Source organism: Mesoplodon densirostris, chromosome X (assembly GCF_025265405.1).
Source record: "Mesoplodon densirostris isolate mMesDen1 chromosome X, mMesDen1 primary haplotype, whole genome shotgun sequence".
NCBI lineage: Eukaryota > Metazoa > Chordata > Mammalia > Artiodactyla > Ziphiidae > Mesoplodon > Mesoplodon densirostris.
This window is the reverse complement of record NC_082681.1, coordinates 105,657,379-105,684,469: the sequence shown is the minus strand read 5'-3', so window position 1 is coordinate 105,684,469 and position 27,091 is coordinate 105,657,379. Positions and strand designations below refer to the sequence as shown.

At 36.9% G+C, this 27,091-nt stretch overlaps 1 protein-coding gene across 1 annotated transcript in view; it reads left to right on the top strand.

Moving 5' to 3' along the window:
* Positions 1–15,180: 15,180 nt before the first annotated feature.
* CFAP47 (cilia and flagella associated protein 47) overlaps positions 15,181–27,091 on the top strand; it is a 299,411-nt gene continuing 287,500 nt past the window's right edge. Inside the window, 5 exon segments of the mRNA XM_060086541.1 lie at positions 15,181–15,276; positions 15,370–15,573; positions 19,323–19,474; positions 22,876–22,991; positions 23,865–23,889. Coding sequence (XP_059942524.1) covers positions 15,181–15,276; positions 15,370–15,573; positions 19,323–19,474; positions 22,876–22,991; positions 23,865–23,889 — 593 coding nt within the window.

Sequence of the window (27,091 nt, the reverse complement as noted above, 5' to 3'; positions counted from 1 at the left end):
ATGTGAAGGCTTGACCTGGACTGAAAGACCAGATTCCAAGGTGACTCACTCACATGGCTGGGAAGAGGGTGCCAGCTGCTGGAAAAAGACCTTAGTTCCTTTCCTCATGGGATTTTCCACAGGGCTGCTTATGTGTCCTCAGTATATACCTGCCAGCTTCTCCTACAGTGAGCAATCCAAGAGCACAAGGAAGAAGCTGCAACGCCTTTTATGACCTAGCTTGGAAGTCACAGTGTTGTATCCAAAGTATCCCCTGGGTCACAGGTTTGCCCTAGTCAATACTGGAGGGGACTACATAAAGGCATAAATGTTGGGAGGTGAGGATCATTGGGAGCCATCTTGGAAGCTGACTAACATAATTATATAAAGAAAAATAAAAATTAAAGGAATTTCTAAAAATTGTAAGGTATAGAATATTTATGTTGTACCAGCATAGCAAATTGATGAACCTTATGCATCAACTGAAATTATTAAAAGTGATAATTATAGAGAAAATATTTTTAAATTAATATTAGGTAAATAAACATACATATAAATAAATATTAATATATAGGCTATTACCTACTATTTCAAGTGATCAGCAGACAAAGATTGAGGTAAAATAAAGAAATTCAAATGATTATATTTGAGGGTAGGATTATGGGTAGATAAAAATTTTTCTTTTCTACTTTTTTTTAATGTTGCATTACTATTTTTTAGTAAGACATGTATTTAAAACAAAGAAAATTAGTAAGTATTATACTAGAGTTTAAGTCATTATTAATTCTGTTACTCTATAGTTGAAGTAATGGATTAGTAATTCAAAAATATATTAAAAATATTTTAAAATACAAAATACTAAGAATCAATGGCATCTAATTTACAAGAAAATCTTACAAACATCAAAGAGCAAACATAACCCAGTGATACATATGAAAAAACCAGTATCGAGTATGCTTCTACAAAATTTAAGGATTCATCTCTAATAGCTCTTTAAAATATGAGTTGGTCTCAATCCCCAAATTCCGATCGGAAATTCCCTCCCTCACTCCAAGCTCCTTAGAGAAGATTTAATAATTGAGGAATTAGGCAGTCAGAGTAACAAAAGCCTATTAGTCTGCCTTGACCCTGGGGGAAAGATGGAGGTGAATATTCTTTCTCTTTCTCTGTGTGAGGACTAGAGAGGAATTCTATCCCAAAATCTCAGCTTTGGAAAGTTAATACCATTTACCAGACCCACTATTCTAGTGATTGACTTAATTCTCTTATGCATGTGCTAGTTTTATTTAAACCTAATACATTTAGGTTATGTTAAAATTAAGTTAAAAAAATCAACTCTGTAAGTCTTTCTTCACGGTTCCTTGGTCAGAGTCTAAAAGTAGGAGGAGTAAAATGAGAAAGAATGACACATATTTCAAGAGTGGGAAAAGGAAGAATAATAATACAGCTGACACACCTAAGCCTTCAAGATCATGATAAGCTTTGATGGGTTCAGAGATACATATAACTAGTGTTGTGCTATACTCATAAATTCCATGCTAACATCTTGAAAATTTTTTTAATAAAATGAAGAGCTAAATAATATAAAGGGAATACTTTCAGCTCCAGTCAAACGTATTGCCTACTGGACAAAACAGTTGAGTTTTCATTTTTGTTTTTATTTAACATGAACTGGTCAATTCCTTCTCTTGTCATAGAATTTTTTGGAAATAGTTTGTTCTCATAACAGAGTTATAGAAACATAAAATATCAGAGCACTTATTACTAGTTATATAGTTCTTAAAATATGGCTATGGCGATGGAGGAACTACATTTTTTATTTCATGTAATTGTAATTAATCTCAGCTTTCATTTAAATCATCACACATGGCCAGTGGCTACCACGTAAGGATGCACAACTCTATACACTGACCCAGGAGACATGCGAGTGGCCCACAAGGAAAGGAGGGGCTTGAGTAACTTAGAGTAAACAAGCCAGTCGAGCCACAATACCAAATACAGCTGCAGTTGTCCACCAGTCCTTTTGATTGTACCCAAACCTGATGCAGCGTAGGAAACGAAAGGTTACAACGAGAAATAAATCAAGTCCTTTATTGCTGATGTGTCATTTTCCTGCTACACAGGTCAACCAAGAGAGCACCCACTGGCTATTTACATTTCCACAAGAAAACAACAGACAACTTATAGCTAGCTATAAATATAGTGACGGACATCTGAAACGACTAGAAACCAGATAATCAATTTGCCTCACTGGCACAAATTTAGTGAGCAAATTCTCACAGGGTGTGCTGTCTCTGCAGGATTTTATATGTTCTTCTCACTGTCTGGCTGAATTACACTCTTATACATGAAGTAAATCTCCCTCTAAACGCATAACAAAAATGGAATGATTTAGAATTTTGAGTAAAAGTGTGACACTCGCCATACAAAGTATTGTAAACAAACGCATTGAGTTTCTTTATTTTGTTTTTAGATCTCATGTACACTTTATCCAGATATTCCAGTGGTAACATTTTGGGGTGGGGTAGGGAATTCCATAAAACTTTTACTTATTTGCATTTATTTAAAATTCTATTTTGTTTAAATTTTCTTTAAAATTTAAATTTTGTGTTAAGAGATTTGTAGAGTCACATGCAATTGTAAGAAATAATACAGAGATGTCTGTGTAATATTTTCCTAGTTTTCCTCAGTGGTAACATTTTGCAAAACTATAATAACATAACCAGCATGTTGACATTGATATAAGGCATTGATATTATTCAGATTGCCAGTTTTACCCATATTCATTTGTGTGTGTATGTGTGTGTGTGTATTCAATTCTATATAATTCTATCACCTGTGTAGGTTCACGTATCTACCGCTACAGTCAAGATATTGAACAGTTCCAACACCACAAGGATCCCTCCTCTTGCCCTTTTAGAACCACACCCAGCTCTCTTCTGCCTTATCCCATACCTAACCACTGATATGCCCTCTATTTCTGTTATCACTTTAAACATGTTATATAAAAGTTACATATACTATGTAACCTTTTGGAATGGATTTATTTCACTTACCATAATCCTCTGAAGATTTTTCCCAAGTTGTTGTGTGTATCAATAGTTTGTTTCTTTTCACTGTTGAGTGGTATTCCACAGTATGGATATATCAGAGTTTATTTGCCTGTTGAAGGCATCTGAACTGTTTCTAACTATTATGAATAATGCTAGTATGAACGTTCAGTTATTGTGTGAGCCTAAGTTTGCATTTCTCAGGATGAATGCCTATGAATGCAATTTGTTGGTCATATGGTAGTTACATGTTTAGTTTAATAAGAAAATGCCAAACTGTTCTCCAGAGTGGTTGTACTATTTTATATTCCCACCAGAAATTTATGAATGATTCAGTTGCTCTATTCTCACCAGCATTTTGTGTTGTTATTATTTTTTATTTTAGAAGGTGATGATTTAGTAATCTCATCAACCAGCTCACTAGCACATACATATGCCATTTTCCTGATATAGTTATATTGTAATTTTGTTTGGATCAATATTCTTCTTTTATATTATTATATCTCAATAAATAATAATCACTTAAGTAATATTTTAATTTTCATACTAAGCTTTTCATTTTTCCAAGTAATTAATGTTATTTTTATGTTTTTATTTTGCTTCTATGGGTTTTTCACTAATGTATTCCTCGCAAACCTCCCCTAGTTGTTTAAATAATTTCTCAACACATTAAAACTCATCAAGCATTCTATTCATTCACTCCTCTTGGAGACATCTGTTCTGTTGCCCTCTGACCTTCAATCTTCACTGGATGCTTGCTAGGTTTGTTGCATATCTGTTATCTCCCTGAGGTTTTCTATCACCACTCTCTTAAGTTGGACGCCTTATTTCCTGAATACTATTTTTGTTTTCCTTGGCCTCGTTTGAGTAGAACATAATCTCTTAGTTGGTTTCCTGGGAAAAGGGCCTGTGAGGTAAAGTTAAGGCCTTGATTGACAGAAAATACTATCAGTTTACCCACACATTTAATCAGTAGTTTAATTTCATATATAATTATCTCAAATCTTGAAGCTGTTACTGCAGCATTTTCTAGTATTCAGTATTCTGCTGAAGAAGACCAAAGCCATTTTGATTTCTTGTTCTTTGCATGTGTACTTCCCCCCCCACCACCCGCTTTGGAAACTCTTGGGATTTTCTCTTTACTTCTTTTCTTTGAAATTTCCACATTTTTACCTAGTCATAGATGTGTTTGGATCCATGGTGTTGAGAAATAATGAGACCTTTCAATCAGGAAAATCATATCCCTAAATTCCATAAGATTGTCTTGAATATGCCTTTGATTATGGCCTTTTTTGTTTTGTTTTTCCCTTCTTGGAACACCTACTATGTGGCCATTGGACATATGGATGTCTTCTAATCTTATTGTGTTTTTCTGCCCTTTTTTTCCATCCCTTAGGCTTTTGAAAGTATCTTCTAGGTTAAAGATTAGCAAACTGTGGTCCATGGGTTTGCCACCCATTTTTCTAAGTAAAGTTTTATGGGAACCCAGCCACATCCATTCTGTTATAACTGCAGAGTTGAGCTGCAACAGATGCAATATGCCTTGCAGGCCTAAAATATGTAATATCTGGTCATTTAATACAAAGTTTATTGACATCTCTTCTAAGAGATTTTTTTTTTCAATTTTGTCTTCCAGATTTTCTATCGAATTTCTCATATCTATGTTCATATTTTCAACTTCCATTAATTCTATTTACAGCATCCTGTTCTTAAGTCATGGCTATAATACTCTCTATTATCTTTCTGAAGATATAAATAATCTTTTCTCTGTTCTTAAGATTTTATCATCCAGTATGGTCTCTCTTTAAGTTGTTTATGCCTTTTGTCTTTGGTCTCTGTAATGTTAGCACTTTTTAAATGATTATAGGAGAGCCTTGACTACTTGCTCATATTTAAGAGTGAGGCACTAAAATGCTGAAATTTCTGTACACATAGATGAATTTTGTAAATGGTGAGCTTTCCAGAATGGCAGTCTAGTAAGAGTGTTTTCTTAGGGAAATGTTGTACTCAAAGGCAATGCCCAATGGCAGTATTTCCCCTTGGAGTACTCAGATTCCTTCCAGCTTTTATAAGCTTGCTGCCATGATATCCAAATGAGGTAACAGGACTGAGAGCTTTTAACACTCTTTTTAGTACAGTACTCTGCCCTCAACAATGCCTGGTACCCCTCAGTTGGGAAGTCTGTGTTTCATACTCCTCTGTAAATAAATATTCAATCTTATGCCTGAATACGGGTCAGGGTCAAGAGATCTAAATCTTGTAAACCCCTAGCTTTAGACAAATCAATAGATCATATTTTGTTGGCCTGTCTTATTTTACCAAAATTTTTGTTAAATATTTTTTCTCCAATATTAGCATTTTTCAAAGTATTTTATCCAGGTTTTAAACTTATAGTATGTTAAACCTGAATGATGCTACCACTACCCTTCTAAACCAGGACACATTCAATTCCAAGTATCAGAAAATTCAATGCAAGCAAAATTAAACAAAGGGCATCAATGACCAGCTATAATATAGACCTATTTTTTTTTTTTTTTTTTTTTGCGGTACGTGGGCCTCTCACCGCTGTGGCCTCTCCCATTGCAGAGCACAGGCTCCAGACGCGCAGGCTCAACGGCCATGGCTCACGGGCCCAGCCGTGCCGCGGCATGTGGGATCTTCCCGGACTGGGGCACGAACCCGTGTCCCCTGCATCGGCAGGCGGACTCTCAACCACTGTGCCACCAGGTAAGCCCTAGACCTATTTTTTTAAAATTTGATTCAGTAGATCAAAGATTACAATAAATATGTGTAACTTATTTCAGCCCCAGCTTCATGATGTCAATTGCATCTTTAGAATGCCTTTCTTCTTGGTGACAAAATGTCTAGAGCAGTTCCAGTCATCACATCCACCCACCACAACATCCAAAAGGGAAGAGCAATGATCCCTTCTGGTAATTCTTTCAAATAGCATAGACATTGTATTGCAAGAGGCCCTCAGCAAACCACTAGTTGAAACTTAATGACCCAAATAGAGTGCTGAACCAATCCTGTCAACTAGGAGAATATCACAGATTAATTGACTTTCCTTGGGATATCTGAATCAGTCACTTTGGCAAGGAAGCAGAATAATCCTGATTGGCTTTCACCAATCACTGTCTGCTCTTAGAGCCTTGGATAGGTTCAATCCCTTCCAAACCATGTGACTTTTATACCATGGCACAGTGGGGTAGAGGGAAATGTATTTTTGGGAGTAATGACAATATTCACTTTACTCCCCATCTTTCTCCAAATCAACAATTATAGGTGAACATTTTAATACCTCTTGGCCAATAATTGATAGACCATGTAGGCAGAAAATTGGTAAGGATATAGAAGCCCTGAGGAGTGCTATCAGCCAACTTGTGCTAATTGACATTTATAGAACAATATACCCAACAGAAGATTGCTCATTTTTCTTTATGTGCACATGAAATATTTACCAAGATAGGCCATATTATGGGTCATAAAACAAGTTTTATTCAATTTAAAGGATTCCATTCATACAAAGTATGTCCTCTGACCGCCATAAAATTAAGTTAGAAATCAAAATCAAAAAGTCTTGAAAATCTCCAAATATTTGAAAACTAAGTAATATACGTAATCCATGTATCAAAGAAGAAATCAGAAGAAATTAGAAAGTATTTTGACCTTTATGAAAATGAAAAAAGAATATATTATACTTGTGTGATGCAGCTAAAGCCATATTTAGTGGGAAACTTATTAAATTCCTATATTAGAAAAGAAAAAAACAATGTCTCAAATCAATGTCTTCAGCTTCCACTTTAAGAAACTAGAAAAATAAAAGCTAATGAATCATAAAGTAAGCAGAAGAAAGGAAATAATATCAGAACAGAAATCAGTGGAATTTAAAACAGAAAAAAAATAGAGAAAACCAGTAAAACTAAAAGCTGGTTATTTGAGATGCTTAACAAAAATGATAAATTTGTATCCAGGCTGATCAGAAAAATAGAAAAGACACAAATTTCCAATGTCAAGAATGAGAAAGGTGGCATCACTATAAACTCTATAGATATTAAAATCATAAGGAGTTATTATAAACAACTTTATGCTAATAAACTCAATAACTTATATGATTCTATAAGTTCCTGAAAGACAGAAACTTCCAAAGCTCACACAAGAAAATTATAACCCGAATAACCCTATATCTAATAAATTAATGGAATTTGTAGTTAAAAAGCTTCCCACAATGAAAACCCCAGGTTAACATCACTTCTCTGGTGAATTCTCAAACATTTAAAGAAGAAATAACACCAATATCAATAATACCAATTATGCAAGAACTCTTTCCACAAATTGAAGAGGAGGGAATTCTTCTCAACTCATTCTATGAGGTCAGCATTAATCTGATACCAAAAACTAGAGAAAGACACCATAAGAAAGAAAATTATAGGCCTATATCTCTTATGAACTTATTTATTCATTCTTTAGCTTTCAGGAAAACATTAATCACCTCTTTAGTGCAGCCTTTGTGATTTCTTTGACTAGTTAAATCTCCTTAATTTATGGTCTTATAGCAGCACATACCTCTTCTTCATTAGACTTATATCAAATGTATTTATTTTATGATAATGTGTAATAAGAATCTTTCTGCCACACTAGACTGTAAAGTTTTGTTTGGGTGAGAATGTTCCTAGCCTGCTTCTGAACATTTTTTTCACAACTGTTTAGCAGAGTATCAGGTACATAGAAAGTGTTCAGTAACATTAAATATATATTTTTGAACTAATGAATGACAAGTTGTTGATGAGATGCTATTGCCATCTATTATGCATAGTGGTGATCTTGGGATGTGTGTAGAATGGGATGAAGGTAGTGAATGAGCTAGGGACATAGCTGGTTGGTTACCATTTTATTATTTCACTGGTTCAGAAATTCCCTGCAAAGAGGCTTTCCAATCTATTTTCATATTGTGGCACACGTAGAAAGTACTATCTGTAAGTCACTTTGAGATGTGATACCCTGAATAAAAACATTCTTGTCAGTGAGTAATTCGACTCCCTCTCCTCCCCCCTATTCTCTTTCTCTTTGTTTGTGTACATATGTACATGCAACACATACACACACACATATGTTTCTGTGGAACACTGGAGATTGAGTGAGAACTAAATTTTAAAGCTTCTGAACCCAGAAACATTTCTCTTTCTCTTTTTCTCTTTTTCCAGCAGCTTTTCTCTTATCAGAAATTTTAAAATTATTTTACTTAACATGTATCATAGGATCCCTTCACATTACATCAAGAAAGTCTTGGTATCATAATTTCTTTTTTTATTTTATTAATATAAAAGAAATGTCTGTCATTTGTGAAAACTGCATGTAAATCTGGTTACAAGAGAGATTATTGAAGGTTAAGCTAAAAAAGAAAGGGTAATAAGGAGGAGAAGGGGGAGAGAGAGGGTTGGGGAGATGAGGAAGGAGAGACAAAATAAGAAAACTTTCAAAAGCTCCTTCATGGGGGTGGGAGGACAGAGGAGAGAGTTTCTGCTATATGCTTACAGGGTTGAAAAAGGTAGTTTATACAACATTGACTTATATGATGGAATTGGATACACTACAAGTTATATTTTCTCCAGCTATTTAACAGGAACAGAACTTCCTTTTCTCACCCTCACCTCCCCATGCCTGCCCCAAAGTTGTAATTGCTGGAATTCCTGGCAGACTTTAGTCTCAAAAGTGTCCTTTTATTTATACATATTTTTAATATTTATTTATTTGGCTGGGCTGGGTCTTAGTTGCGGCCTGCGGGATCTTTGTTGTGGCATGTGGGATCCTTTAGTTGTGGCATGTGAACCCTTAGTTGCGGCATGTGGGATCTAGTTCCCTGATCAGGGATCGAACCCGGGCCCCCTGCACTGGGAGCACGGAGTCTTAGCCACTGGACCACCAAGCAAGTCCCTCAAAAGTGCCCTTTTAGAGACTTGCTCTTTATTATGAAAAATCAGCTATTTATAAATTTATAGATAAGGAAAGGATACTGAAAATGAATAATCAAATCATATATACATAGATACATATTTCTTTTAGAACCAGTAATTGAAAAGATTTTTTCATTACCTGTTTTACAGGTTTTTCCTCCCCTTTGGTTACAGAATGGGTTTTTTAAATGTTCTCGTTCATTTTGCCAGTCTCATAAGCCCTTTAGAAACAGATTTTTAAAAATTCTATTTCAAATAAGTAACACCAAAGGGGTTTTGGGATTCACTGAGGTCAAACAGGAAAATAAAGTACATATAGAGGTATAAATGAGTTGAGGAATGAAAGAATCTTAAATCATTTGATGAACAATACCTTTCATAATCACCCCTTTGGAGCTTTTTTTCACATTGATTTCAGCCATCAACTAGTCACATTTATCAGGTCCTGATTTGATGGTGGTTACATTTTATACTTCAGTAAACATCAATATCTTATAGCCCAATAAAATTTGATACAAAGCCTATACTATGAGACTAGCCCTGCCTAAAGCCCTGGTGTTATGTGGTTCACCAATCAAATACTGAACTCAAATAAAAGAACAGAAAGAAATGGCAGTTTTTACTTCAGCAAAAGCATAAACTTAAAGGGAGAAATGACGAAAATGGAATTGAAAATGTAGGACAAAGGGAATGGGCAGAAATGCAGAGTACGTTGAAACTGTGAAAAAAGAGTGGAAAATAATTAAAAGAATAGTAATTATTATTATTATTTTTTTTTTTTTTCTTTTGCGGTACGTGGACCTCTCACTGTTGTGGCCTCTTCCGTTGCGGAGCACAGGCTCCGGACGCGCAGGCTCAGCGGCCATGGCTCACCGGCCCAGCCGCTCCGCGGCATGTGGGACCTTTCCGGACCGGGGCACGAACCCGCGTCCCCTGCATCGGCAGGCGGACTCTGAACCACTGCACCACCAGGGAAGCCCAGTAATTATTATTAATAAAAAATTTCAAGCAGTTTCCTAGATATACTAAATGATAACAGAGAAATGCAATTATGAATACAAATGGAAGAGAAAAAAATAGATAAATCAGTGTACAAAAGTGATAATGTATTTGACAGAAGTACTGAACCTCAACAAGAAATTCCCAGGATAAAAACAAGGGAAAGTGCTATTGAGAGAATTTATATTTAGTTGTTAACTGCAGCTAACCCAGCACTAAATAAAACTTTTGAGGGACCATATTTTGAAATTCTTTTTTTTTTAAAGAAGATATTGGGGGTAGGAGTTTATTAATTAATTAATTTATTTTTGCTCTGTTGGGTCTTTGTTTCTGTGCGAGGGCTTTCTCTTGTTGTGGCAAGCGGGGGCCACTCTTCATCGCAGTACACGGGCCTCTCACTATCGTGGCCTCTCTTGTTGCGGAGCACAGGCTGCAGACGTGCAGGCTCAGTAGTTGTGGCTCACGGGCCTGGTTGCTCCGCGGCATGTGGGATCCTCCCAGACCAGGGCTCGAACCCGTGTCCCCTGCATTAGCAGGCAGATTCTCAACCACTGCGCCACCAGGGAAGCCCGTATTTTGAAATTCTTACTGGAAATTATTCAATAAATGATGTTGGGGTTTTCTGGATTGATATCTAACTTTTATACCAGGATAAATTTCATATGGATATAAGATGTAAATGTTGTAAACAAAACAATAAAATGCCAGAAGAAACCATGGAAGAACTTGTGTATAAGGAAGGCCTTTCTAAGAGCAAATAAGAATACTTTTTTAAAATCCTGAAGCCATAAAGCAGAAAGCATTAAAAAGTATTTAAAAGCAAAAATATATTATAAATTCAGCCGAGTTCTTTCCTAACCCTTCATATTTTCATACTGGAAATTCATGATTTTAGATTGTTTTATTTTAGATTGTTTGTCTTCTCCTTGATTCCTTTAGATGTCCTTATCCAGCTCTGCTGAATCTTTCTTGAGATTGATCAACATCACTTCAGGTAGGATGGGAGATGGTCCTGAAGGAGGGTGAGATAATGCAGTAGTGACTATCCTGTTACTGTCAAGTGAGGCCTGTTCTGCTGGGATGTATTATACTGGGTAATTGACTTTTAATTCATTGTTTCACTCAGTAACCTGTAATTACTCAGAAAGCAAAGGTATTATTTGACACCAGGTATTTGTGCCCAGTAAGCATGAGGGGCAAAGGCAGAGTCATCACAGCAGTTTGGTGGTGAGAAGGGTTGGTAGGAGTTTTAGATGGCTAAAACAAGGTTTTGCAAAAGTTACAAAGCTCTGTCTACTAGCATAGTGTTATTGAAACTGGTCCTCTTCATGGGAACATGTCCTTCTGAGTTCCTGCCCTGTGTTGTTGTCTGTATTGATTAGGTTCAGCTATTCTAAAGGGGCTCAAACCAGTAGTGGATTAAACAAGATTTAGTTTTAACTGTCTCCCAAATAAAAATCCCAGCTGGGTTGGTGGCTTTGCTATCCAATTTCAGGGCCCAGGCTTCTTCTATCTTCTTACTATATTTACCTTAAAGTGATCAGATGAACCAGTCATACTTACACTGAGCCAGAAAAGCAGGATAAGAGGAAAGAGAAAGCATCTCCCCTGATTTTAAGGCACTACTTGAAGGGAATAATTTAGAAGCAGCACACATCAGTTCTACTCATACTCAGAACTTATTTGCATGGCCATATTCAGCAGGAAAGGAGGCTGTAAAATGTAGAAAATGTAGTCTTAATGTGTACAGCCGTATGTATATCTAAAAATTCTACCACTAAAGAAAAGGAAAATGGATACCAAGGCACAATTAGCAATCTCTGCAATGATGTCTGTGTGTAGTAAGACACACTTGTTATTAATGATAGAGAAACTTGTGTCCTTTGACCTGGGTCAGTTGGTGGCTTTCTGTCATTCACTAAATGCCTTGTGAAAATAATGGATAATTTTTCTGTTGGTTTATGTTACTGCCATCCAGTTCATGCTATTCTACTATATCCAGACATTAGTCTCATCAATCTATTCTTACTGGCATGGCTCTCCATTATCTGGAAGAACTTTTAATCCTATGTAATCTTAGTGAATTTCATTTTATACTTTCCACTTTTAAATTATTTTATAACACGATGGTTACCACACTTTTAATACTCTTCTGCTTAAAGAAGTTCTTTTTACCCTCTTTCAGTAACTCCTGTTTCTAAGTCAGTACTCTAACCACTGTAATAGATTTTCCTGGACTTCATTCAACCCTTTTCAAAAAATAATTTGAACTTTTGAAGATTTTAAATCATGAAAGTAATATCCACTGTTTTCCCTTTTTCCCTTTTCCATCAACTTTTTCAGTCCCTTAAACATGTCTAGAAGTAAACATCCAAAAATTGTACTAGGGATCATTTCGCTTGCTTCCTCATTATTACCCCTTCCTTAGTGTTCAGAAACTCTACCCACCATTAGAGTTTCCACTAGTTAAGTATGAAGTAGGACTTCTGATGTCTATTTCACATGGCAAAATTTATAGTTAATTGATAGGAGTTACGTTTTTTCTCTTAAATTATTTCAGAGTAGAAGAATGGCAAGTCTGCAGTGGACGTTTAGCATGTCTCTGCTTAACCTTCAAGTTCCCATTATAGTATAGCTCACCATTTATTATAATGAGGAATAAAATTTAGCCTTGTTTTTTTTTTTCTTTTTTTTTTTTTTTTTTTTTTTTTTTGCTGTATGCGGGCCTCTCACTGTTGTGGCCTCTCCCGTTGCGGAGCACAGGCTCCGGATGCGCAGGCCCAGCGGCCATGGCTCACGGGCCCAGCCGCTCCGCGGCATATGGGATCCTCCCAGACCGGGGCACGAACCCGTATCCCCTGCATCGGCAGGCGGACTCTTAACCACTGCGCCACCAGGGAGGCCCTAGCCTTGTTTTTAATATATAAAGTATTCCAGTCAGAATGCCTACTTTGATTTTTATACAGAAGTCCTGCCAACCATGCTGCCTTGGAAATCTGAACAAAGATGAACACAGACATTTCATCCACGGTACATAACGAGCATTATTCTCCATGAAGCTATATTAGAAAATGATATATATAAGAAAATGATATTAGAAAATGATATATATAAAGTACTATTTATCTTTTGAATTACTGTTATGTAAAAATCTCTTGTTGTTATGTTATTTGTCCAGCCTTAAAGTAACTACATAATCATGCATAGTTGAAAATTTTGGCTAAAAACAGCTTGCAGTTCACCAAAATATGCCTTTATATGGCCATTGTTTGATCATGGAAATTGGACAAGACATGTTGGAGTTAAACAAGTAATGCAAATGTTAGACTACTTCATCTAAAGTTTACATTTAAGGTAGATAAAGTAGGTAAAAAATCAAGAAGGCTTAATTATAGTTACTAAGGGCAAAGGATTCAGCTCTAGGCTTGGGGAACTTGGAGAGAGCTATGTGACACAGTTGATGAGAGTATGAATGGACAGGGAAACAAAATTGTTCTCCATTTGATTGGCATCACTGTACCTTTAGGATCTACACAGAAGTCTAGACTTGAACCCCAAAATTGCCTACTGCCCAGAATGGGCAGTCAAGTTCTTTGGGCCACTGTTGTTCCTCTCAGTGCTGTAAAATTGTCCTGCATAGGGGCTCAAAGATATGCACTGGGTTTGTACTGTAATATCATAGTAGCGATTAGCATAAAAATCCAGGTGTGACTCACATCTCCCACTTCTTAAGTCAAAATATATAGAATTTTGAAAAATGATTCAGATGCCTTTAATCAATCATTTCATAAGAATTTGCAAATAATAATGTCCACCACTGCTACTTCCACTGTTCTCAACTATTGACGACAACAATTCCAAGAAATTTTAAAGCTTCTCTTTATAGTTACTTTATAGTGAAGTAATAACTTATCGATCATCTTGGTACTGTGAGAATCTTGTAAAACAATTGTGGGAAAGTTTTCTACAAGGATATTTAGATCTTGAAGGATGAGTAACTGTTTGGCCAACAGATGGAAAAGCTAGTGCCCTCAGAGTGAAAATCATGTGCCGTGGCAAGGAGGAAATGAAAACACCGAATTATATACCAATTTTAATGTGAGTGGGGAATTCCATATAGTTTTTAAAACAAGGAGTGGGGGGAAGCCATTTCTGCAGTGCTTGACTCCAGATAATAAAGGTCAGTGGAAGAAACTGTTGTAAAGTTATGATAAGAGGCAAATTTAAGGCAGGGAAATACCACTCATCTAATATGCTTAGAAACCAAGGACCATCACAGCAGATGAAGGATGATGACAGTAGGGATTGGGCAGTGTGAATCTGGACCTGTTGGAAAGGTGCTCATCTAGCTATGAAGATGTTTGATCTCAGTCTTCTGAGCAGCACCTTGTTTCACAAATGAAGGAACTTACACCTAGAGTAGTTAAAGTTCCTATAGGGGCTTCCCTGGTTGCGCAGTGAATGAGAATCTGCCTGCCAATGCAGGGGACACGGGTTCGAGCCCTGGTCTGGGAAGATCCCACATGCCGCAGAGCAACTGAGCCCATGAGCCACAACTACTGAGCCTGCACGTCTGGAGCCTGTGCTCCGCAACAAGAGAGGCCACGATAGTGAGAGGCCCGCGCACCGCGATGAAGAGTGGCCCCCGCTTGCCGCAACTAGAGAAAGCCCTTGCGCAGAGACGAAGACCCAACACAGCCAAAAATAAATAAAATAAATAAATAAATTTAAAAAGTAAAAAAAAAAAAAGTTCCTATAGCCTCTACACCTAGAATAGTTAAAGTTCCTATCCTCTCTATGCAGTGTGTGGTCCCTGGACCTGCAGCACTGGAATCACCTGGGACTGTGTTTCAGATTCTTAGGCCCTGCCCCAGATCTACTGAAAACAGACTCTGCATTTTAACAAAAGACCCAGAGGATTGCTATTAGATTTTTAGAAACGCTAGCCTAAAGGAAACTGAGCCGTACATCTAGGGGGCTCTGACTCTGCTTCCATTGAATTCCTCCGTTACTGTTATATCTTGCTGCTTTGATAGACCCCATGGGCACATTACTTCCACTGCTCTTTAAGCTTAATCTTAAGCGAGGTCTAGGAAAGTGCCCAACCCGCCAGTGACATCTTAAAATCCTGCCAGCCAATGGCAAAGTGAGATCTCTCTGGGATTTCGGCGACCAAAGCAAGTTTTCCGGTTCCTCTGATGACACCTGCGATCCTGGGGTTCTTTCGCCAGACGCCTGCAGCTTCGGTTGAGGTTGCCCACTCGCTCAGCTTGGGCGGCGCTAAAGCCGGCTGGGCTGGAGGCTAGCAATCAGCGTCTGGCGGTTGCCTAGCAACGGCGTCCACACTAATCTTCAGTCAAATCTGCAAAGGTTTGCGGGATACCTAGAGCACGGCTATAGAGTCCGGGAGGAGCTCACTCATGGCCTGGGACTTGGAGACCCCAAAGAAGGATATGTAGCTGCGGGTGACCCCGTCGGAAGTGAAGTTCCTGGACGCGATGGCAGGGAGGGTCTACCGCCTCCCAATTACCGTGCACAATCTCGGCCGATACAGCCAGAAGATCCGGTTTCAGGAGCCTGTCAAGCCACAGGTAACACACCCAGGGGTGTTCAGAGTAGGACCTCAGGAGGGCCGCCGTCCGAGAATGCCTACCCACCTGGGCACCTGCTTTGTCCTGGGGAGTAGGCGCCCGGCTCCTGCGGGGCGTGCGGGCAGGATTGAGCTTCCTGGGGAGTGGCGATTTAGTGTGCTGGCCTTTTTGTTTTGTTTTGATGTTTTTTCCTTTCTGCTTGGGGCTGGGAGACAGGGTGGAGAAAAGTCGATCTGGAACCTCCCAATTTCTTCATTGGGAGTTTGGAAAGAAAGGAAGAGGATTTCACGTCTGTCTCCTCTTAACAGCCCAGAATCTATGCTTCATGATACTGTAGAATTATGGCAACAGATTCTCTATTAACTACCCTTTGGGTCATAAAGTGCCTGTTACTCCAGATACTGTAGGATAGTGGAAAGGTTTATTATTTCGTATTCTAACAAACCTTTGTTAAGAACCTGCTACAAAATAGGCAGTAAGTGTTAGGGATGTAAAATGGAGAGAGTCCTGCCTTCATAAGACGTAGAAACTAATGAGGGAGTTAGTACTAATAATCAGCAAAATTAATGTTCTGAGAGGCTATCCCTATCTTCTGATTTAAAAGTTGACAGAACTTCATCTCTGTCTCACTGTTGTTTTAGATTATCTGTGTAAATGGATGGATATTAGTTTACTGTGATCATCTGTTCTTAGGGAAAGTTGATATAGGACAGGTGAAATGAATTTTTGATATGTACGTGATGAATAACTGCATTTTTTTGTGGGGTAGTTCTAATGATAATGATATTGAATGCAGCTGGACTTCTATATGCAGAAATGGAAAGGTATCTATGATTTAATTAAAATCGCACATATTTGTTTGTATATATATAGATAAATGTACGGTAGTGATTAGGAGGGCAATGAGAAAAAGGACTTTTATGTTCTACTTTTTACACTTAGAAAATTGATGTACTGTTTACCTACACTAAAGTGCACAAATCTTGAAAGTAAACCTTGATGAATTTTTATATACATATATCTCCACGTAGCCACCACTTGGATCAAATCATAGAATATTTCCAGCACTCTAGAAGGTTCCCTATAGTACGTGGAGTAATCACCCCATGGAGGTGACCACTATACTAATTTGTAATGAACCAGATTAATTTTGTCAGTTCTTGAGTTTCATATAAATGGAATCATTCTTTATTGATTTTTGTATGTACATGTTTTAACAATAATAATGTGTTTATTTTGTAATAAAAGTGTACATCACAGAGACTATTAACTACTCTTTAAATCAAGAAGTACCTGATTACTCCAAACACTGTAAAATTCGGGGAAAAGTTAATTATTTCATTAACTCACTACATATTTATTGAACAATTGAATGTATATCTGAAAATATTTTCTTTTAAAACTCAAGCTGGCAGCAAATCCCAGATGTGGGCAAACACTATTTTATGGATGTCCAGGAGACACTTGTATGGGTGGTTTTTATGCAGTCAGAAGAAAACTAACATAATTAGTTTTACTGTGGTTTTTATTTAGACCACAGGTCTTGACATTGGCAAGAGAATGGCCAGACAGGTTTACTAGTTAGAGGCCAAGACCATGAGTTCAGTATCTGTTGCAAGATCATGATATGCACTCCTGGTCCTTCACAGGCATAAAGGGAATTAGGGAAGGGATAGATTAGGAAAAAGTATATTAACTGTCTTGGAGGAAGAAAGAAAAAATAAAAACAGGGTGCTACGTAAAGGGCATTGTCGTCATCACTATTGTAATTATTTAGGAAATAATTCTCTTAACACACAGCAGTGCTTGTTTTCCACCCCGTTTTCCAAGACCCTGCCTTGCCTATGTATCGAGTACCCACTATGTGCCATATGCAATGCTAATGCCACCTACTGTGGGTTGCTGTTAGAAAATTAAGACACAGTCCTTATCTTCAGTGTTTTGCTGACTCATGTGGTCTTTGGTTCTGTCAGGCCAGTCTTACTTGTAATTGTCCTCTTACCCCCATGGCTCAGACCTCTTTTTCTTTTGACCCATGTTTTCATTCCTCCCTCCTGCAAGAATCACCGCCTTCCAAATCCCACCCATCTTTTAGGGTCAAAGTGAGTTCTCATTTTCTGAAACAAGTCTTCTCTTATATTATCTCCAAATTATTTCTCCCCTACTGGATACTAATTGCATTTACAGACATTCGTTATAGCTTGGACTTGTATCCAGATGGCTCCTGGTAAGTGTTACTTTCACCTCAATGGTCAGTTCATAAGCTCCTAAGAGAAGGGGTGGTGCCTTACACACCTTTGCAGACCACTCAGAGCGCTGAGAAACTTGTGGTTTGGGCACATGCTGCTGAAGTACTAGTTGCCCTTCTTATTTAAAGGAAGGTGGTCAAACCTGTTATGTGGACTTCCAGCACCCAAAGACCTTATGTGGGGCATAATCTATCCCTTGTTTTCTTACTGTTTGGTGATGGATGGGGGTTGAGAGTTGGGCTGTGGTAGTTATGAGGTGTCAGAATCATTGTTTGCTGGAAGTATGATGCTTTCAGACCAGTGGTTTCAACACATCACTCCAGTTCTCTGTATCTCTCATTGCTGGAAAGCCCTGCTTAGACTCAGTCTGACATTAAAAGCCCTGAATAATTAATTTCAACTTGACCTCCGTTGTTACTCATTGAAGCTCTTTGCCCAGCGAGGCTAGCTTATTAGCTGCCTGCTGAGAGATTATTTTGCTTATTCTTTTCTCTGCGTGTGCCTGAGATACTCCCGCCTCCATAGGGAGCACCTTTCTTGCTTCTTCTCCACCTTTTACATCCATCCTCTAAGCCTGGGTTGAGTGTATTCCTTCTTAGCCCACAGTAATCATGTCCTCTCATGGATTTTCATGATACTTATGTCTGTATCACTCATATGACACTTGATTAGTCCCTGGCTTACATTATTTTAATTTTCAAGGGGTATATAGTCTGCTTCTTTAAAGAGATTATATATTCAGGAGATTCTTTCTAGTTGTAGGGAAAGAGCTTAAGTTTTAGAGTCAGACAGATGTGTGTTTTGAGTCCTCACTGACACAGTGACCTTAGGTATTAATTGCACCCACAGGTCCCAGTTTCTCATCTCTACACTGGGAGCCTTAATATCAGCCTTACAGGGCTTGTAGAAGTGTATTAAGTGAGCTAATAGACATCGAATGCTTCACCTACCAGACATACTCAGCACAAAGCAGTTCTCCTCTTTCCCCCTTCAGATTTTTCCTGGAGTCTAGCAAATGTTTTTCAAGAACAAAAGTTCTTTTTCCTCATTGGTCTATTCCTTTTTATATTTCCTCCAAGTTATGAAGTCCAAGTCCTTTATGCAGAAAGTATATAAAATGCTGTATGTATTTATGATTGTATGTATGTGTTCATGTTTATATTGTGTATGTATTTAGACTGAGTAACATTTTCATTGCTCTTCCCTTTTTTTCTGTATTCTAGTACCTCATACTTCTAAAGGAGCCCATGAGCATTTACATATTTCTTGACTGACTGCATTTTCAGTTTCAGTTTGTGTACCATTAAAAGCATATCTGAAGCATCTAGAATCTGATAGGTATAGATATGGTCATTAAGTCTTTGCCTTTAGGGCAGGAATATTGCCTATGTCTTGATATATTTCTTGAAATAATGTATACTCCTAACTACAGTTGCTCATACTATTTTCTTATTAGGACTTAAGATGTATAATTTGATTTTTTTTTTCCTCCCACTGAAGTTCAAACTGATTTGGACCAATCTGGATAAAGCACTTGCTTCTGGCCTTCAGACAACAGCTATGGTGGAATATCATCCTGATAAGAATGAAGACACTTTTGACCAACTTCTTATTTCAATAGGAAATAAAACAATAGAGATCCCTCTAATTGGGTATGTATTCTTCATATTTCATGCTAATATTTTGAGCGCTCTTCAAAGATTAAGGGTCATAGTAATACTTTGTATTTTCTATGACTAATAGAGCTTTCTGTATCTACAGTTTCCTTACACCTGAACTTAAAGAACAAATTTTTAGCAAATTGTAGTGTTCAAAACAAATGGAAGACCAGTTTTCCATTTTTTAAATTAAAATCATAAAAAAAGTCCAACAATTGCATGTTTTCTTTTTTTCCCCTTGAACTTGCACCCTACTTTATTTCCACCATGTTTTCTGTACCTTTTGATAGCAAGATTGATTAAAGAATGCTATTTTTGCTGTCTCTACAATCTTACTTTCCGTTCTCACTCCAGCAAACTCCAGAGGGGCTGTTTTCCCCAGCTTTCCAGTGAAGTAACTCTTGCATATTGCCAGTCTGTTGGTACCTCCTTTGTCTTTATCTTACTCCATTTCTCGGAAGCATTAGACACAATTAACCATTACTGCCTTTGTGGGCCACTTTATTCTCTTGATTTCCCTGCTACTACACCTCTTCAATGATTGTTCCTTCTCATCCTATGTTATTATTATTTTTTTAATTGAAATACAGTTGACATATAACATTGTGTAAGTTGAAGGTGTACATGTTGATGTGATACATTTATATATTGCAATATATTACTACCATAGGGTTGGCTAACACCAGTATCACATTACATAGTCATCATTTCTTTCATGTGGTGGGAACAATTAAGATCTAGTCTGTTAGCAACTTTGAAGTTTATAAGACATTTTTGTTGCCTATGATCACTATGCTGTATGTTAGCTCTCTGGGACTTATTTATCTACTAGTTCCCAGTTTGTACACTTAAACAGTATCTCTCCAATTCTCCTACCCTCCAGCCTCTGGTAACCACCCTTCTACTTTCTGTTTTTGTGATGGATGTATTCCTAAATGAATTATTGTGGACCCATATTCACATTTTAATTTAATTTTAAATTATTGTCATATTTACTTCACAAAGTTTGAAATCATGCAGATGTTAGGCTTCAAAAAAATCAAAATGGTGTTTTTTTGAGATTGGCTGAAAAATATGGACTGATATAATGAATATAATACAGAACTAAGTAACTGGTTTGCAGATTAACTTTAATACAAATAATTTATTTGACCAGGACATTGTGCTATTCATTTTATATTGAAATAAGTATAGTTCTGTTCATTATAAAATTACCTGTTAGAGCTACTGTTAAAATTTTTGTGTTTTTTTTTCACATATATACATGCATGATCCTTCTTTTCCCCAGCAAAATATGATTCCATAGGTGTTATTCTTTTGTCTCTGTCTAGCACCAGCAGAATTAATATTAGAATATTAATATTTAATATTAATATTGCTATTAGATATGTCTTTTTATAATTTCCCTTGCATTTTTTCATCTTCATAAACTAAATTTAGATGTGCAATTATTTGGGTTCTCAGTGTTGTTGAGAAGTTCTGCTTTCTCACAACATCCCATTCTGCATAGGAGTCAAACAGCTGACACATGTTAGGAAAGGAATAAGCTACTCCTTTGCATCACTGGAAGGTATTTATTTAGCTATCAGAGCATCCCCAAGTTTGGAGACCACTGGTACTTGGCATTAGTGTGTTGGTCATTTCCTTCTCCAGAATTTCCTTCAACTCTGATCCTTAGTCAGGGTTCAACTGGCAACTCATCTTGCAGAGGGCATTTGGAGTCAAGAGGCCCTTCTTCTGATAGGTGGCTAGATACTTTATTGTCCTCAGAGGTCAACTGTCTTGACGTGTTGTGGTGCATATGGGGCCAGAAAAAGTTTTTTATACAAGGAGAAGATAAACCAGTAGGAAAGCCAGAGAAACTGTTATATATTGCCATTTTACCACACCCTTAATGCTAAGGTTAAACCATATATATGTATATGCATGTATGTACGTGTATATGTGTGTGTATGTGTGTGTGAAGATTCTTAAGAAATTCTTTTTAAGATACTTTTCCACATCTAGCTAGAGAAGAAGTTTGAAAAAACGTTCAGCTTCACATCTTATATTGTTTGTGTAACTGGTTCCTCTTTTAGATCCTATAAACTATTAATGCAATTATGTATACACATATAAATATATTGTAAAGAGATGTACAAGGTCATTGATCTTTTCCTGTCACAAAATTACAATCTCTATGAGAAGAACATGGGTATTTCTTAGACTATGCAGCATAAGTAGGACATTCCTGGCTGATCTCTGCAATGTCTGTACCTATCCAGTAATACACAAACACATATAAACACAGATCCCAGAAAGAAGGCCCAGACCACCAATATATAGGCAGTATTTGTGAATGTTTTGTTCAGGTATTTTTATTTATGAATTTTAGTGTGTTTGTATGTATATATGATTGTATGTATGTATGCATTTATGCTTTGGAGGTTGTATCCTAAGTGGAGTAAATTATTTAATTCATGTGTCTGGCACATAACCTTAGGACTCAATAAAGATTAGTTATTACTATATTTATTACTGATGCTGTTGTTATCGTTGTTAGGTTTCTAAGGTAATGTACTTGAAGTCTAACAAAATGGATTCAAGGTTAAGTTCCCCAGCGTTATATCCAAATAATTCCTTAGATAAATCATTTAAGCTTTTTAAGTCTTTGGCTTTTCATCTGTAACCTAGGAGCCATAATATTTACCTACCTTTGAGGAAATTTGTTAATATCAAACAGGATAATATACTTAATGGTGCTTTATAAACTATAAATTATTATCCAGATATATATATCATTATGAGATGTGTATTTAGGATTAGAATGGATTTTTTAAATGCTTATGAAAACATATGCTACAGATATGCTATAGTGAGTCCTTTAAATTAGAGACACACATGGAAAATCAATTGTATCCTTTTGTTCTTAGACCTTGTTTTAGTCCCCAAGTGACATTTTGTAGTATCACAGCTTCTTTTATTTCATCAGATTTGGTTCATCCAAACTAGTTTACTTTGTTCAGATAACTTGCACCCTTTTGGGGTCGGGGGGGCAAAAGAATGTGTTATAGGCTTAGTTGGAGATTCCAAAACAGAATTCCAAATATATTTTGAGCTACAAAAATATTGAGATGTGTAGGTTACCTCTCAAGGTGCATACTTGGGAAGGCATACCATGTACTTATGCATAAAGTCTGATTTCTTTATTTAAAATGTGTCTCATTATCTTTTTTTCATGTCTTTATTTTACAGTTTGTTTTACTGACAGATGTGCCTCCAGCAGACCTATAAGGAAACTGAAATATCTTTTTAGGAGTTAAGATAAAAATATCTATATATGTCCCCCTGTGGATTTAACCATGAGGTTATAGTTGTTAAAATTCATCATATGGTCCTCTTTTCTCCTCTTCTAGGTTGATTCTATCCTGTCAACTGGAAATTGAGTCAGATGTTAATTTTGGGACATTGGTTGCCAATAGTAAAGTATATTGTAAAGAGATTAATATCATTAACCATGGCAGAGTACCAGGTAAATACTTTCTGTCATATAAATTAACTTACACTTTTGGAAGAAAATTGGTACTGTTTGAAATATATACCTTCTGCAATTAATGGATTCTCTGATTCACCCTACCCCTCCAAAAAAATTATGTTATTTGAAAAAGCTCAAAACTGAAGGTCCTTAAGTAGGATCACTGTAAAAGACTATAGGTAATATCAGGAAAGATGAATCTACAACCTTATGATTCTTATTAATACAACCTGACTCTCAGATGACTGATGATATCCCTGAGGATAGAAGGCAAGGTGGTGTCATGGAAGTGACATAGTCCTTAGAGCTTTCCAGTGATAGAATCAGGACACAGTGCCTTACTAGCTGTGTGATCTGGGGCAAGTATCTTTAAGGACATTGAACTTCAGATTCCTCATTTATAAACTGGCTAATAAAATATACTGTGCTTAATTATGTATGTACTTAAGGTTGTAATATGGTACTTATCACAAGCACTCAGTAACTATTTGTTCTTTTTCTCGATCATATTCAACTTTGAATTCACATGATGATCCCTAGAAGGCTCTTACTAACATTTTGTTGAAAGGAAAACTGCTTCTCTCTTCTCCATACTGGATTATTTCTAGACATTCTTACTGTGACCTAAGAGTTTCCATAAAGGCATAGGTGTGCCTGTGACTATGTGTGTGTGTGCACACGCATGTGTGTATGCACACTCTTCATTGATGATATACTGTAGACATAAAATCACTTATCCTGTCATTCAGTTGATTGGATGGTCAGCATCTGGGATGATAAGACTAACATTTTCCCCAAGCTGAGATGAGGACTAGCTCCAGACAGGGAGGGCATTTCTCTCTGAGACTGCTTGTTGGATACATAAAACAGGTCTTAAATCCAAACCCGTTTTACAGTAAGTGAGGACGTTCTTTGGGGTTGCTTGAATGAGCAGTGGGAATTATTAAGACAAAGGCAGTCTGTCACTTTACTGATTTCTTCTGGGATATGAACAAATAAAACTGATAGTTGTTACTCACTGAATGTTATTCATCTCACTTTCCATGCTTTGATTTTTAAATGGCTGAATTTCTGATGCCTGTCAGACTGTGGAATATTAGGCTCATTTGTGGTCTGACTCCAGTGTTAAGGATGAACTCTCTTATGGTGATTGACTATGGGCTGTATGGTCCTTTAGATTGTCTGGTTATAGAGCAGTGATATGTAATTGAGAGAATTTTTATTTGTATTCTTTTACTTTCCAAAATCTCTCTTAACTGTTGTCCATTCCAAAACCTTTAAAGTTTTGATCATATCCTCTCTTTATTCTAAAATCTCACCAAATTGTACAGTTTTATTACTTATAAAAACTCTCTGTAGGGCTTCCCTGGTGGCGCAGTGGTTGAGAGTCCGCCTGCCGATGCAGGGGACGTGGGTTCGTGCCCCGGTCTGGGAGGATCCCACATGCCGCGGAGCGGCTGGGCCCGTGAGCCATGGCCGCTGAGCCTGCGCATCCGGAGCCTGTGCTCCGCAGCGGGAGAGGCCACAGCAGTGAGAGGCCCACGTACTGCAAAAAAAAAAAAAAAAAAAACTCTCTGTAAGTAAAAAATACATAATTTTAATTTTAATTGAATATTTAATATTATTTTACTTAATAAAAGTATATGTGTGGACCTGAGTCCCTACATTTTAGGAAAAGTAATCCACATTGACTTTTAGTATTGTATTAATATTTTGTGTGTGCATAGTATTTGTAGTTAATACTATATTGGTAAATTATAATTGAGTATTATGAAATGTTAATTACTCTTACTAACTGAAACAAATTGTTATCAATGAAACACATTTTCTTAGTGCTGACTTTGTCCCTCATTTCTGGAGTTGAATGATATTATTTTTTCCACCCTTACCAAAACTGATAGTATGTTTTATATTCACAGTAGCAAGTGCCCATAAAGTGTCATAAAGTCCTCATTACCCACAAGCACAACATATAAATATTCATGAGAATTATAATGTATTTTCATGAAGAAAAACACTTAGGCAGAAAATAGATTCAGCAACCAAAGATGATTTTAATAAAATTTTCAAAAAGGATTTTATGTGACAAATATTTTATAGTTTTAGAGTCAAAGATCAAGTGTTTACAAACGTATATGTGCACTTAAGAGGACATTAAAAAGCCACATTCAGCAGATTCATGATTTGTATAGCTTTGTTTTCTCTCTCTGGTAGTGTCACTGAAGTTATTATCTTCAGTTTTATAGAAGCCAGAGTTTACGTAACAACTTCATGATGTTTTATTTTAATAGTCTATTATGGAGTAACCATCCCTAGATTTAGCTGAAAGTTGTTGAATACATTTTGTTGTCTTGCCCCTTATAAGAATGTTTCCTAAATTTACAAAGTAGTGCTTGTCTTTTCATCTTGAAAAGACATGGTTTAATCTTTAAGATGTTTCTAATATTAGTGTTTTGTGAGCTGGGGAACTCCTTGTTCTCTTTTATGTCTTTATTGTTTCTCAGTTTTTATCATTGAAGATTGAAAAAACATTATTTTAGCATGCCTTGAATTGCACACATTTCCCTCTTCTCCTCTTGAATCTTTGGGTACTTTTTCTACTACTGTGTTACGATGTAGAATAGTCTTTAAAGTCTCTAGTGTGATCTTTACACACCATTTCTGGGTTTGAACAGCTACCTTAGGACTCCTTTAGGTTTTGGGGGGTTATTTTGCCCCAAATATATGACCTTTCTCTTGCTCTTAATGTCTGCTGTCCTCCTTCCCCTGATCATCAGCATCATCTCTCTACATCACTGTCTAGAAAAGCCTGGCATCATCTGTAAACCAGAAAATTTGCTAAATTGGACCAGACCCAGGAGTGGTCCTTAGAATCCTCTCTAACTACCCAGAGAAGCACCCACTGCTTATTGTCAATGCATTTTTTTGTTTTGTTTTCATGGAAACTGATGTCATGAAATCTCAACATACTTTTCATGCATAACACAATGTTAGGCATATACCAGGAATTCAATAAGCCTTTATTTAATTGATTTGACCTGGAGTGAGGTGTTCCAGGTCCCAAATCTTGGTTACAACATTAACTGGCTGGGAGACCTCAGGCAAGGAATTTACACTTCCCGAACATTCATTGCCTCCGTTATACATTAAAGATAAACATAGCGCCTTCCTCCTATAATTGTGGTGATGATTAATAAAATGCTTAGCACACTCTCTGACATATATTAAGTGTTCAGTAAATATTCATTATTGATGTTAGAATTCTTCTTCTCCCTTCTCCTTAATTCTCTTTTGTGGACTGCTGTCCCTTTTTTCAGTACATTAGAAGTGAGTGTTCCTTAGGATTTGTCATAGACCCTCATGTTTCCTCAGTCACCCTGCTCTCCCTAGGCAATCACTTCCATTCCTGTTACTTCACTGAAGTCTGTACAAGACTCTGCATTTCCTTCAGGTTTTTCAAAGTTAACACGTCTAAAACTAAACTCCTCAATGTCTCCCCCAAACTTCTCCTTTTCTGTTTTTCATTGAATGTCACCACCGTGTATATGGCCAAGTCAGAAATTTGGCAAGTCCTTGACACCTCCCTCCTTTTCACCCTCTACCCCCTTACTCAGTCAACTATTAAATCCTGTCTGTTCACTTCCTTATAGTGTGAGTAATCCTACTTTTCTCTGTCCCATTGTCACTTTTTTACAACAGTCCATAATCTTCTCTTGCCTTATAATTACATCAACCTAATTTATTTGTCTGGAGTCACCTCTTATCTCCTTCTAGTTCATTCTCCACACATCAGCCAGTTTCACATCTAAAAAGAAATGAAAATTTGATGACAAAAATTCTTCAATGACACCGTTCTCCTAGGATGATGTTCTTGCTCCTGTTGTTAGCAATTAAAAAACCAGTCAAATATTTCATTATTACTAATGATATTAAAGTTACATAAGACACAGTAATGTTTGTGAGCTCACTGTTTTAATATATTTAAAAGATTGAGCAACGTTCTTTTGTTAGGGGTTGTTCATTCTTTTTTTTTTTTTTTCGGTACTCGGGCCTCTCACCGTTGTGGCCTCTCCCTTTGTGGAGCACAGGCTCCGATG